The following is a 14,520-nucleotide window of genomic DNA, read 5'->3' on the forward strand; positions in this document are numbered from 1 at the left end:
TATAATATAGGGATATAAAAACTTTTACTTAGTTCTTTAAGAGTTATATATAGTAATTAGAATAGTCTATATACTATAGATAGGGGTGTTTTGTTAGCCTACTATTTCTAGAATAGGAGTATTATACTTAGCTTAATTAAAATAGTATTTCTAAATAAATTTATAACTAATAAGATCTATCTCTATATAGATATTAATATCTATATATATCATAATATTGTTTTAAACATAAATCAGGATATAGAGATAAGTAACTATTCCTACTTAAGACTAGGAATTAGAATTTATAGGAATTAATTCGATCCTAGCGCTTTTCCTAAGTCTCTTAACTAAGTATTATTATAGTAATACTAGGGTCTTAAATAAGCTTTCTAGATCTTTATCTTTAAGGCTTATAGTAGTAGATAATATTTATTTATCTAGTAATCTAGTTTATTATAATTGAAATAACTATTTAAAGGGATTCTAATAGATAGATTAGATAGATTAGATAGATTAGTCCCTCTAATAAGTATATTATTTAGATTATTCTTATTCTAAGGGGGAAATAGTTAGGGTTTACCTCTAAATTAAGGGAGATTTAGATATAACTTAGAATTATTATAATTTAAGTTAAATCTAGGACTATAAAGACCCTTTAAGTATAGATTCCTAGGACCCTTTTAGTCTTATTCTATACTATTAGACCAGTTTAGGAATAAATTATTAGATTATAGGCGTTTTAAGCTCAAATTTAAATTATTAATAAATAGATTGTGTTTATATATCTTTACTTTCGTAAATTCCTAGGTACTCTATACTTCTTCTACTTATTATACTTAAGTCTTAAGAGAAACCTTTATATATTAATAAATATATAGTATTAACTATAGTTGTAGTTTCGATATATAATAGTATATTTACTTATCCTAGGAGACCTAGGGAAGATAATATTCTAGATCTATAAAATAATAATAAAAGACCTTTAGTTCTTTATTAGTTTATTAGTAATAATACTTTATCTTATTATTAACTTCTCTAGTAAAGATATTTTTATTATATATTAAGATAAGAGTCTATTCCTTAAAGTATTCCTAGTTATTAAAATAATTATTATTATTATCTTTAAGATATCTCTCCTCTATAGTCTAGTTATTTTTATAATTAAAGTTAAGATATTTAACTTCTATAAGAATCTTTATCTCTTTATTCTTATAGATCCTAGGGTTATCTTAAAAAATATATTTAAGCTATAAGAGCTAATTTACTTATTCTTAAAGACTAAATAATTTCTTAAACTTATTAATCTTAAAACCCTCTACTTTCTTATATATTTTAATCTTAATTCCTCTATAAGCTATAAATAGATTATCTAAAAAAGCCCTAATATTAATTCTAAAGACTTAAATAAAGAGCTCTTTAAGGTAAGTATAAATTACAAAGAACTCTTCTAGATATTCTAGTTTATATCTCTTCTCTTCCAAGACATCTATAGTAATACTTCTAGGTCTACTAATACTTTTAGTTATAAGGTTACTAGCAATTTCCCTAATCTAGTCTAGACTAGATTCAACTAGGTTTATATACTAATCCGGGACTAATTCAACCTCAGGTTGTCCAATAATAAGAGAGAAAGGTATAGCAAGCTTAGATTAAACACTATTATAAGAGGACATAGGATTTCGGTATATAGAGGGCACTATTATCAATCCTTAGGTAGTTAAAAAAGAAAAATTAGAATTATAATAATTACTAAGTTATTAGGCTAGAGACCTATAACTAGGCAAGGATATCAGATAGTAGAGATCAAATAGAATAGTTAATATACAAAACTGATTCTTGCAGGATAAGAATCGTAGCTATTGTTTATACGTTTTAATATTACTAGAGCTTACTAGGGCTTAGGGCAGTTATGCATTAGCGGGTGTATTGTGGTAGATTCGCCCGCGGAGCGGCTATGAATCGTACCCGAATCGTGCCCGAAGGGATTCAGGAATCCCGTGACAATTAGTTAGTTATTAATCTATAACTAGTAGTATTAGTATATTAATTATTATTAATATCTTTTTAATATCCTATCTCTTATTAGTAATATAAAGATAATTAGTTTATTATATTTATTAGTAATATTATATTAGTTTAAAATAAAAGATAATAGATAATAGTTATATAAGTAAGTACTATAGTCTATCTATTATCTAAAAAGATAGGATAAAAAAGAAAAGTAATATTATTATTATATAATAAAGTACCTATAATCTACTAGAATATAGAAAAGTACAAAGAATAATAAATAATAACATTAAGGAAAGAGAAAGAAGAGAGAGAGCTATACTATATATATATAGGCAGATACCTACTCTCTAGACCAATTATCTAATTGGTCTATATCCGAGAGTAGGTCAAACTATATAAATATACAAATAGTATAAACATACCCGTCCTAAGTCTTCCTCCATATAGTTATACTACATCTCTCAGAGCCCGAGTACACAAGCTAGGCTGCTTTATGTACTTTCGACCTAGTTGCCGCCACTTTGGCCCCAGAATTGCGAACTCCGAACCCCGAAACTAATTTCTTGTTATTAGCAACTTGCCGTCGGGTTTTCAAGCCGCTGCAGGAGACCGCGTCGAACAAGCATTTCTATCAAATTTCAAAACCGTCTGGTCCTTTTGCAAGCTACCTGGTCGGCGCCTTAACAACAAGTTCGAAGGCAGCTCGGAGGTTTTCCGCCACAAACATCTTCTATCACGTTTTCTCTCCTTTTCTTCTTTATCTTTGCTTTTGCTGACATCTATCACATCGGAAGTTTGCGGAAAGCATGGAGTTTTTGTCAGCAGTGTGCGTTGGAAGCCAGGCAGCAATGAAATGGACTGCTTCGTCAAGGTTGTTCTTGATGTATCGGGTGGACTTAGATTGAGGCGTGTCAGGAAGTCGGCGTCGACATCATAATGGTTGGAAAACACTCAACAAACTCCAGATAATTATCGCTGTGAGCATCATATATGAGCCTTGTACTAATGAGGATCTTTGATCACGAATTATATTGCCTGCATGGTCTAGTAGGGTATGATTACTTAGGTTTGCGGATGCTGTAGTTGAGAACCAGATATATACCGACCTCGGGAACAGCAAACATATGCTTACATCGTTGATACTAACACGCGTCTATTGACAGGGATCTTTAGGCCTGACTAGCCTTTAGACAAAAAATCTGGCTTGTTTTTCAAATTGCATTTTCTCCCCGCAGTGGTCTTTGTCAATTTTTAGTCCGGCTTAGGATTGATAAGTCGCACGAAAAGGGAAACAAAGTTCATGGTCTACATTTCTTATTCGAAGATTTAAAATTAACACTCTCAGGCTGTTCTATTTTATTATCACGAGACTAATTGCGGCAGGTCAAAGGGAGAACATTCATAATCCTTGTTCAAGTTCTCAACCTTGGACTCGAACTGCTAGTACTACATAGGGCATCATGCCAGTGAGGTGTTCAAGGTCCATGGATAGTATATATCCTAGTTCCATCTTAGATACATGAGATGTAAAGATTAGTTGATCATGACTAGTCCTTTTGAATTTACTAGTTAAATTATCTGACAATAAAGTCAGTGTCAAGTGGATCTATACCACTTGCAGTAGTTCCATGAATTGAAAGTCCCGTTCCTGCTGAATTGACCTACACGCAAACATCTATGCATATCAGGATAAGAGCTCCCAGCGACCATACAGATACTTCATATCCTAAGACTAAAGCCATCGTAGCGATATAATATACCTAGTTATTAGATACTTAATTTTACCTGCTCGGAAAAGAATAATGTAAGTTAGAACAGGCATTGTGGTCAAATCTCGAGACACCGTAACCTCCACAGATCCAAATACGTAGGACCGAATTACTACTTAGTAGGCATCCACTACCTCAACTATGTTGAGAGCATCTGAACAACCAACCTCAGAAGGCTAGACCCTCGACATAAATTTCAAGAAGAATGATATTAATCATTACTTTAAGCTAGTTCCGCAAAACTCATACTTGGGTCAGTCATTCAGCACCTACTAGTTTACTCCCTTTCCTCCATGAATACAACTATGCTGCTTACCTACATACTACTAAGCATCCGCGAGGGCTCCCCATCTTCATCAGGCTAGTACCACAATCACCCAAGTCCTACAACAATCACGAACCTAACAATAATTCCCTCGAAACATCAAGTGACTCGCCTCGTCATCCAAAAATGCCAAGCAGAAACATCTTATCACCGCAAGCCCATTTCTCAAATCAAACCCCAAAATTAAAACATACATGACTCAAATCCGGATTCAAATGCAATGATTCGCGTTGAAGGATCGCGATGCCAGTTTCACTAACGCCCAAAAATGCCTCAACACCACCCCCTCACCCCACGTAAAATATATCGAATACGACCCATACTCTCTGAGCCTGGGTAAGGTCCCTGAATATGAAACTACGCCTGTAGCGCGATGTAAGTAGACTAAAGAGGCACCGCGTGCCCCAATACGGAGCAAGGGTCTAATAACATGATGTCACTTTGATCTCCCTAGAGTGTTGGCTCGGTCTAGCCGCGTCGCTACCCAAGACATCCATCTTGCGTGACTATCTTGTCTTGTCTTAGGATGCCCAGTACATTATTTACTGGTATGGATATTAGTATGGGGGATGGGTGGGCTGGACTTGGGTTCCTATTTTTTTTGCCTCAATCAGAGGAAAGCCCTGTTTACGTCTGCCTGGTCTGGAGAATGTCTGGCATATTTATGTACACTGACAGTATGTGGGATGATGCACGGTCGATCAGGGTTGCGATCAGACTACATAGAGCACCGAGCGTGATCGAGCCCTGGTGTTGCCCCGGCTTTCCAGTTCTGCCTAGTCTTTTTAAAGTTGGTAACTATTTAGTGTGCTTTGGTTGACTCTATTGGGCTGTCTGCATACTGTTTCTGCTAGTGAGTTCTCTGGAATGCGCATGGGCTACACGCTTTGACGGTCTTGCGTGAACGGTGCTCGGATGACTTGGATGTTGGCATAGTAGACTTTACGTGTACATAATTCGGTACCGTACTCATTTTTGGCTCAGGTGTGAAGAGGTAGGTGGCTTTTTCTTCAGGGTTAGAGGCGTTCCATTTATTCATGGATTTGAATAGGGGCATACAGCAGGTACAGCAACAGACACACGAGGGATTTGAATTCAAATACATACTGTAACTGTTAACAATTGAACCCCACAAACACATATTCAAGAGAACTCCCATGCCAATTACTGTAGGGCTTTCCGAAAGTTAAACATTTATGTGGAAAATCTATCCAGTAAACCGGGACAGGGACGCAAGGTAATGCGACGTGCTGCAATGCAAGTCAGCATGAATTTTGGCGCGGAAAAACGCCATTGACGAGTAGGCTTCGAGAGATAATAGACAATTAAGAAATTTTTCATAATTGCATTGTTTCCAAATGGTTCGTTAGTTCATTTGGGCTAGTCTTGCTAAGCCGTTGGTGAAAAAGAAAAGAAACCCGATATGCAAGGGGGTGGAGTAAAGAAGGGGGAACCAGACGGGAGACCCTATGCTCAGGAACAAGCCATGGGTACAGTATTCTGTGTACAATTTACTGGAAGGTTAAGTACTGTGGTAAATCGCCAATAATATGATCGCGATCGATCGATGGGTTTGAAGAAATATGCGGACTTTCTATAGGCTGGGACTTTCTACCGTTAATTATGATATGCTGGTGCTGAGATGTCACTATGGCTAAGCCTAAAACTGTACATGGGTACGAAGTACGACAAATCTAATCTACTATTGCTGCAGGGTACCTGGCCCCGAAACTTCCCCTGAATCATGCTGTGATGGAACCAAAGAACTTTCTATCTGGATGCTGTGCTACTGGACTCGAACTTCCCCGCGAAAATCAACACTCTGATCAGCATAGTTTGGGGTTGGATCTGAGCCACCCATCCCACTTAGACCCTCATTAAACCTGAAAAACAAACAAAAAACACAGATCGTATCATGCAAGTATGTAATGTATGTTGTTCATCTGTTGGGAGATACGATAGAGGGTACGTTTGAGGATGCATAGGAATGTTACTCGAAATCGATGACGACGTGGGTTACAGATTGTACTACCGGGCCAACGGAGGTTCTGCGGCAGAGTCCCATATACTTGGTTTGCAGAGACGGGTCCTGCGTGTTGGCACCCGGGGAATGTGAAGTAGCCGGGTAGATGCAATAGTCGTGTTCCGCCTGGTATGTGCAGCTATGATCAGCTCTGAAAGACGTGCATTACGTGAAGACTAGCTAGTGGGAATATCTTTACTCTTCTTGTTTTCTCGATTATTGCTAGTTTTATTTTGACTCTCTCGGTATGGTATGGTACGGAGTAGTTCGGCATTTGGGAAGACATGGATTAGAGAAAGATCGAAAATCAATAGTACGCTTCTAGACAATCCCGTGGACCTGGGCTTACATAGTCAATAGAAATCGTGCTAATGCAGGTATCACTAATGGATCGATAAGGTTGATAATGATTTACAGGGGTAGATCAGCAATCAGAGATCAGAAGTTAGAAATTTCTGTTCCCTGTTTCGAGTCAGTTCGGGCTTTGCCGCCATCGAATCGCAGTGGTTCGTACCTGAGCGTTGAATATGAGATATCGGTTTGACAGCGGGCTAGAGGCCACTTGTCAAAATTGTTTCGAGTAAGTTTTGGACTTGTAATTTTAGTAGATTCTTAAGTATACGACCCCTGAACCACTTCTGAAGGCTCTTCTGTTAGTATACAGCTACCCCGTAGTACTTTAGACAAAAACGAGTTATGGAGAAAATCACGCAGCATGCAATCGTGGGTGGCAAGACCAAGCAACGTGAAGACTTCCCTCCACAGAACTGGCTATTCCCAAGCACGCGCAGCTGGTATGTAGGCAATTTTAGATACCTCTACTAGTAGTCTCTTCAGATATGCCACAGGTGGATCGCCACCAAGCCTCCCCATACGGTGGCGGATTATCAACCTCGGGTTTGAGCGTAAGGCTACTTTTGGCATGACTCAGTGCAACACCAGAGATCAGATTGTTAAACGCCACTATTCAAACCTTCCGTGAAGACCTCTGCCATAATTTGATCTGTGCTTACCGGCAATGATTCAGATAGTGCAGGGACCATCTGAATCTCGATCTCGGTCCTGACATACTACTGTACTAGTAATAAGTACATTTTCAGCTCAGACAATGATTGTGGCGTGCTTGGGGCTCTTAAATTCTTTTTATTGCTTTTTCTTTGGTTCAAATCTTGTTTTTGGGTTTGAGTAAGACTGATAAAGCTTATGGTTCTCTTAATTTGAAGCAAGTCATCCCTTGGGATGCAGGGGTTCCTAAGATACTATGGGGAAAGACATTGGCATCTATCTGGCCCTTGCGGCGTGACTGGTCTGTGCTTGAGTTAGATTGGGGTATTATGGTTATTTTACTTGAAATGAGCACTGGAACAGTTTCAGAGATAAGAATTAACGTTAATTGAATGCTGGTTGAGACAGAATGATGGTTTATGGCAGGGCTGGACCGCTAAAAAGGCTATACATTACAGTCAATAGGGTCCAGGACAGGAAGAGGGTTTATCTAAAATATGGCGATAGTGGAGATGAAGACGTACTTTAGCTTAGGTCTTGGCAAGATGATCTCGAAAAATTGGGAATGAAGAAAGTACAATCGACGTGAGAATATTGCCGTGCTGTCGGTAATGGGGAAGCGACTATTGACGATTATTCACATTCATGGTGAGAAAAAACCTGTTTGAAACAAGCGCTAAGTATGCATGAAACATAGCCCTAGAAGATCGTTCTCCATCTCCCAGATCGATTATTAAAGATTGGACAGATGGAACAGGGTATGTACCTACATATGGGAGGCTAGTACAGTATTAGAGGCTAGTGAGATGGGCATGGGCCTCAGATCTGACAGACGAGGTGATCGACGGGGAAAGACATGGATCGACACCCGACAGCGCCAGAATAGGGATGGTAGAGACCCGAGTCTTTTGGGCTCTAGGGCCTTCCGGGGAATCTTTTGAGAAGCTCAGATCGTCAATGATCAATAACGCTATTATTTTTGCGGGCTTGGATGGGTCCCGTTTAACTGGGGGGTATCCCGACCATTGGGGACGCTAATAGGTCGGTGCATAAGGAGATCACTATTTTAGGATCCGTAATAGAGTTTGCCCCAACCATCTGGTTCTGCAAATCAGAGCACACGATTAAGCTAGTGAGAGCTGTCAGAATTTATTCGGTACGCTTAGAAGCGTTGGTTCAAGCGCTCGGTTATTGGGCTAGTGGATTTTTGTGTTTGTTTGGCGTCTGTGTTTTTGGTCGACGAGATAGATAGAGCAGCTTCCAAGGAAAACTTTGAAAAACGACTGTTCTTGTTCTCTGGTTCTATGTCTATGTCTGACCCACTGGAGTCAAGTTACATGTCTGACTTGTAACTTGAATGTGATAACTGTAACACGCTGTCATGAGGCGAAAAAACGAGACTGTGCATGGACACGTACAGTAGACCTGCGGAGGCAAATTCTGGGGCTCTGGAATCTTCAGGCGTCTATCATCGGGGAGGTCGGAATTTGTGCCGCATAACAGAGGATTAGTGGGAGGTAATGGTTCATCGCCACCGACTCTGTGGCTTATGCTGGGTGGGGATGGAGTTTTCCCTACGGCCTCGAGCTTGCAAGAATGTGTGAATGCATGAAAAGTTCTTGGGCGTGTTGGGGATAAGCCACGCAGTTGACCAGCGGACTGGGAATGGATTTGGATCCAACTGGACTTGAACTGGACTGGTCTTTTGCGCCATTCGAAGCGGGTTCCTCAGGTTCGGGTCTTGACTGACGCGTGATAGATCAAACAGGCCCCCCCCCCCCCTGAACCTAGATGCAGGTCCAGCTAGCCCCGGCTGGTTAGTGTTTTAATTTAATTTTGGGGTTTATCTGGGATTTTCTTCTTCTTCTTCTTCTTATTGTTATTATCTTCTATACTCTAGGCTCTTTCAGCGGGAAGTGTACCCGTATCATATGGGCTATTACATAGTGGGCCGTTGAGGCGCAACTTTACTACTGGTGTATCGGAATGCATAATCGGAGGTGTTTTTTCTTTTCTTTTCCCTGGTTCTCCCCGATGTGCAGAGAAATCAATTTGCTAATGGTATTTTAGATTTTAGATTTTTAGGAAAGTATTTGTTTTGTTTTTCTGCTGAACATTCCAATCATGCCTGATGACGATAGGGCTCCGGTAATTTGTCATGGAGTCAGGAGCGTACTTTAGGATGGAATTGAGCGGGGCCCAGAAGCCGAGGGCGATCTTTACCGGGAAAAAGAAAGAGAAAATAAATACCAAAAAAAAAAGAAAAAGAAAAGAGATCCGGAGAATAGTAGAGAATGGAGAACTGGAATTTATGAATGTTACCCGCCCCGTAGACCGGGATAGGCCCGGGATATGGTCTGTGTCTGTAATCGAAGATCCGCACGGACGGGCGTTCGTAACGTCTGACCTGTCGCGCTCACAAAAGATCGATCAAGCCCTTCCCCACTATCCGGTGCAGTAGGCAGAGATTTAATGTTTGTTAGTCATATTGACATTGCTCTGTATTATTATGTCTTGGGGTGTGGCCACCCCCCGATCATCCTCATTTCATTTTGTCTCATGTACCCAGATCTATAGAGATAAAAACGAATGAAACCAAGACAAATCAAATCCAATTTTCATCCCTCTTCCCCAGCTGTGTGGGGCGATCAGGGACGATCCCGTGGGTGGAAACCAACCAGCCAAAGTACATGTGTAGCTCAAGCGAAAAAGAAAAAGATCGACAAGACACAAAAGTCTGGGGGGCGATCATTGGGAGAATCCTGTAGGAAATCTGGTTGAGCAACGAAGTGGAGACCAAGTGGAGAGGCTGCATGTCAAGTTGTGTAGAGAGACCCAAGCCCATTTTAGCTCTACTCACATAGCGCGGAACGCATCAGGTACAGCCGGACATTCCTGGTGATGCAGTCCATCGATTGGTGTTAGAAGATGATATCCGATATTGACTTGGGTGTAGTATGTATGTGGGAGATCCCAGCGTTGGGTTCCACAATGATAAGAAGAAATTAAATAAATAATAAAGAATTAATTATAATTAAAGATAATAATAATAAAATAAAATAAAATGAAAATGAAAAAAGAACTGTTAGGGATGAGGCAATCAACCTGACGATCTTCTCCCACTGACTGTCACTCACTCATTCGCTACATTCAACTGAGAGGTTCAAGCTTCAAGACGCTTATTTCAAGGCTCAGATCGGTTTGATTTATTTAATTTGATTTAATCTCTCCCAATTATACTCTACTACCACTCTTAAACCAAGACATTGTGCAGTAACTGTCCCAGACTCCCTTACCTGTCTTGTCCTTCTTATAACCCTTCCCCTGCCCTCCTCTCTCCCACCCCCTCCAACCACCACCATCAACAACCAACCAACCAACCCACGAAAACCCCCTTAGGTCTCTAATCTCCTCTCAATTAATCTGAGACCACAACCTGCCCCTCTTCCCAACCCTCCCCAGATTCTATCCAAGGTCGTGACAAAGGGTTTCCCTACCAACACGGTCCTGTCTCTGCCAGCCACGATCCTTGTCGCCATTTTCGGGTTCCCGGTCTCTGAGTTATTGCAGCAATCGCGCGTTTTCTACGGGCCCCAGAAAGCAGCAGAGCCGATCTCAGTCCTATTCTGGTCTTCGGCAAGCCCTCTGCCACGGTAACTGAGGCTATAGCATTCCTGGCCTTGCTTAGGGTTTCTTTCCTAGCACGCGACGCGGTTTGGATCTGATCCAAGTCATGGCGTATAGCTGTAAGTGCGATTCCCCACCCGAGATTCTATGCTCGACCGATTTGTTTATTTCTGCTCGTTTGTCCCCTGTCCATTCCCTTCTTTTCTTCTCCTACACACACACATTCTTTCTGTGGACTTGTCTTGTGTCGTCCTGTGCCCTCGTTCCTTTCCTTGTTGCCTCACTCTCTCTTACTCTCGCTTCCCTCACTTGCTTGGTTTTGTTTTGTTTGTCTGCCTCGCTCTCTCCCTTGTCTTTCTCTCTTGCATTTTTCCTAGTTTGCCATTGTGCTTGTTCATTCATTCCTAGTCTTTCAACATCTTGTTATAGATATTCGAGACTAAAACTTTGTTCTTTTCCCCCTCGTTCTAGGTGATACTATTACCATCGACACTGTCACCGCTCCTCATTTGAAATACGAGGATATCGACGATATGAGACGTCAGGGTCAACAGATTTCAGACCGATTAACTGTTGAAGTTGACTGCCACTCCTTGGGTCCCAGTGATTGCCCCTCAATGACTTCGAGCTTCTCTCCTTTGGAATCCCCGACTCCCACCCCAACCAGTCTGTACAGCCAACACTCAATGGCTTCTCCGAGCTGGCACGAAGCCGGCAACTATCATAGTATGCCTATGGAACGCCGTTCTTCAGCAACTCCTCTCCGAAGTGCATTCAGAATGGCCGATTTAACATCTGGTGATGCCATGGGCATGCCCTGTGGAATGGAACGTCCGGATCAGCTTCCCATTGCTGATTACTTCCCTGGCTACGATGAGAACGTGGACCAGTTCCTTCTACCTGACAACATGCCTAAGACTTTCGAACAACCCACTTTCCCTTACCAAGCCCCAATGACTCAGTACAACACCATGGGCCGAAACTATACATACCGACCTCAGCAGCAGCAGACCTATCTGCCAGATTCTGCCTCAAACCCATGCCTATCCCGTCCCATCTTCAACCAGCCTGAGCGGATGTCCAATTCCGTCTCCATGTCCAATATGCTCCATTGGATGCCCTCCCATGAGTCTCTAGGTGCCACACAAACCATCGCACCTCAGCAGGCTTTCCCTAATCCCCACGGCCCTGTTACTCCACCCTCATCATCTTACTCTGAATTCCCCACCAACCTTCAAGGGTTCAAAACACAGAGTCCTTCTACTCCTGTTCGCTCCGTCTCTCTCGGAACTCCTTCTGGGAGTGATACACCTGTCAGCCGACTATCTGGGCACAATGAATATCATGAAGAATTCTCTGTTTCCCCTATCTACAGAGACAGCAATGGCATCATGAGGAGCCACACTCACCGCGGGCCTTCTCGGAAATCATCCAAGAAGAACCTGACTCGCTCCAACCTCAGCCTCGAGCATCTTCCCGCTGTGATCAAGCAAGTTCAGTTCAAGTGCAAAGAGCCTGGTTGCAAGGGTCGATTCAAGCGTCAAGAGCACTTGAAACGCCACATGAAGAGTCATTCTAAGGAGAAGCCCCACGTTTGTTGGGTTCCTGGATGCCACCGGGCGTTCTCCCGCAGTGACAACCTTAACGCCCACTACACGAAGACCCACAGCAAGCGTGGTGGACGTAACCGTTACGTTGCAACCCTAGATGACACTAGCCCAGACTTTGATCCTGAATTCCGGGGCCAACTTACCCCTGATGGACGACCTATTTATGGATCGAAGCTTGAAGATCCTATGATGGACTGCGATCTTAGCGTTGACGGCTGGGACGATTAGGCGTTCCTTTTTCAGCCCCATCCTCCCATCATCAAAATTCAATTCAATTCGAAAACAAAACTTAAAATCAATACACGCGAGATACATTTCAAAAACAGAACAAAACATAACACCACAACGCAGACAACCCAGGTCTCGATATTGATACCCCCTTGGAGGATTTGAATGCCATTGGATATGGAACAGGCATTGGCCGACTAGATCGACTGGTCGCTGCAGCGTTGTACATGTCCCTCGGGCAAGACCCGAAGAGACAGTCTTTGTGATTATTCTTTTCCTTTTCCTTTTTCCATTTCCTTGTTCTCCTATTTTTTTTTTCTTGCATAATTTGCCTGGTGTGAGAGGGCTTGGCTTGGAGTGGATTTCTCTTTTTAGGCGCTTGCATATTATGCTCTTAGCTATGGTCGCCGGTGTGCGCTAATCATTATGGTGGGATTTGGGTTGCGATCCTGTACAATCAGCTACAATGCGTTGATCTTCCTCTTCCCCTTCATTATTTTCTTTTTTTTTTCTTGTCTCTCTCTTCTGTATCACCAACCAAATACCTATCTTATGGCATAATACAAAACAAAAAACTGAGACGTCATTCCATTCTCCAACTCCACCCTCCCGCTGTTAGTTTTTCCTTAGTCTCTTCCACTTCCTCTCCACAGACTCCACACCCGCACAAACCTACCACTTCCACCACTCACACCCACTTCCACCACTTTCAACCGTTGTATTTTCGCCTTTCCATTTCCTTAAAGTTCCGCACTGGATCGAAGCTCCAAACTTCCGATCATCTGAGTTACAGCCTTACCTTGGCGATTTATATACGAAGCCATTAAATCTTGATCAACCCGTTCCACGGTTCCTGAATGCCGGTGCATGAAATGTTACACATCACAACTGCCGCGCCACTTCACTCGATCTGTTCGAGATTCCCTGGTAAACTTTTCTTGCCTACCTGGATCTCTCAACCCGATCTATCTGGTTCTTTCTGTTCCACCGTGGAGAATATTTGTTCTAGTCTTACTATCCTTGTACCAGTCATAGACCAAACCCAATGAATTGGATATCCCGCATTGCTTTTGTCATGCCATGCCACGCTACGCTATGCCATCAATCTCTTTCCAGCTCTCTCACACTCTCTCCACATTTCGGTCCCAACGGGCTGGGTTCTTCTTCGTAATCTCCGTTTCAGCCACGTCCATGCTTACCACTGGCGTCTTTCCGCTTCCCGTCAGTTGCAGGGTTCTTCTTCTTTGCCCTCGTTGTTCTTGCTCCTGCTCTTACTCTCCGTGCTCATGCGTGAATACGCAGCCCCGTAAACATTACTAATATGTCTAATCCTTTCCTTTCCTTTCAAATGTTGCTAGTCATCTCGAACTTAAATTTACTGTTTCATCTTCGAAACGACCGGAAGGATCTATGATCTTCATCCATCCCATCTACCTGTTGTTTGTTCCAGTGGCTCAGCTCAGAGCCAAAGTACCTCTGTGGGTCATGGATCACTATTTTCCAAAACAACCGTCTATCCGTTCTTGTGTTACCGGAAATGGATACTTGCGTCTTTCGCCAAGTCCAGTATTAACTCTCGGACATCGCTCGGACGGCGTTCAGAGCCGCGCATCCTGACCCGCTGTCTGGCTTTTGGCTGTGCTTGTTCTTGTGTTTGTGCTCGCCACCGTATCGGGCTTCTTGCATGATTTATTCCCAATCTATCGGGTTGACTATTTTGGTTAGAAGAAATCTCGGATTTGAAAAAATAAATGGATTGAATTAAATGAATTAAATCAAAATATAACAATCCAATTCAAACCCAACTCACAAATATATTCAGCTACTGCATGAATGGGTTTATGCCATTTAAAGTGATTGATTTATAAAAGAATTCCCCAAACATGTGCATAGCTAACTAACCCCTGATGAACAAGGTTAACATAGTACCATAGTTCA

The 14,520-nt window shown here is 41.9% G+C and overlaps 2 protein-coding genes across 2 annotated transcripts; both read left to right on the forward strand.

Annotated features, from left to right (window-relative positions):
* Nucleotides 1–6,808: 6,808 nt before the first annotated feature.
* On the forward strand, nucleotides 6,809–7,094 carry N7478_002273 (uncharacterized protein; the record flags this gene model as incomplete). The annotated part of the gene is made up of 2 exons (XM_056918487.1): nucleotides 6,809–6,906; nucleotides 6,938–7,094. 2 exons carry the CDS (start codon nucleotides 6,809–6,811, stop codon nucleotides 7,092–7,094), a joined length of 255 nt encoding a protein of 84 aa, XP_056781645.1.
* A 4,183-nt stretch (nucleotides 7,095–11,277) lies between these two features.
* On the forward strand, nucleotides 11,278–12,582 carry brlA (C2H2 type transcription factor BrlA; the record flags this gene model as incomplete). Its single annotated transcript, XM_056918488.1, has 1 exon — nucleotides 11,278–12,582. One exon carries the CDS (start codon nucleotides 11,278–11,280, stop codon nucleotides 12,580–12,582), a length of 1,305 nt encoding a protein of 434 aa, XP_056781646.1.
* Nucleotides 12,583–14,520: the final 1,938 nt, after the last annotated feature.

Source organism: Penicillium angulare (assembly GCF_028827245.1).
Source record: "Penicillium angulare strain IBT 27051 chromosome Unknown utg000003l_segment0_segment0, whole genome shotgun sequence".
Lineage (NCBI taxonomy): Eukaryota > Fungi > Ascomycota > Eurotiomycetes > Eurotiales > Aspergillaceae > Penicillium > Penicillium angulare.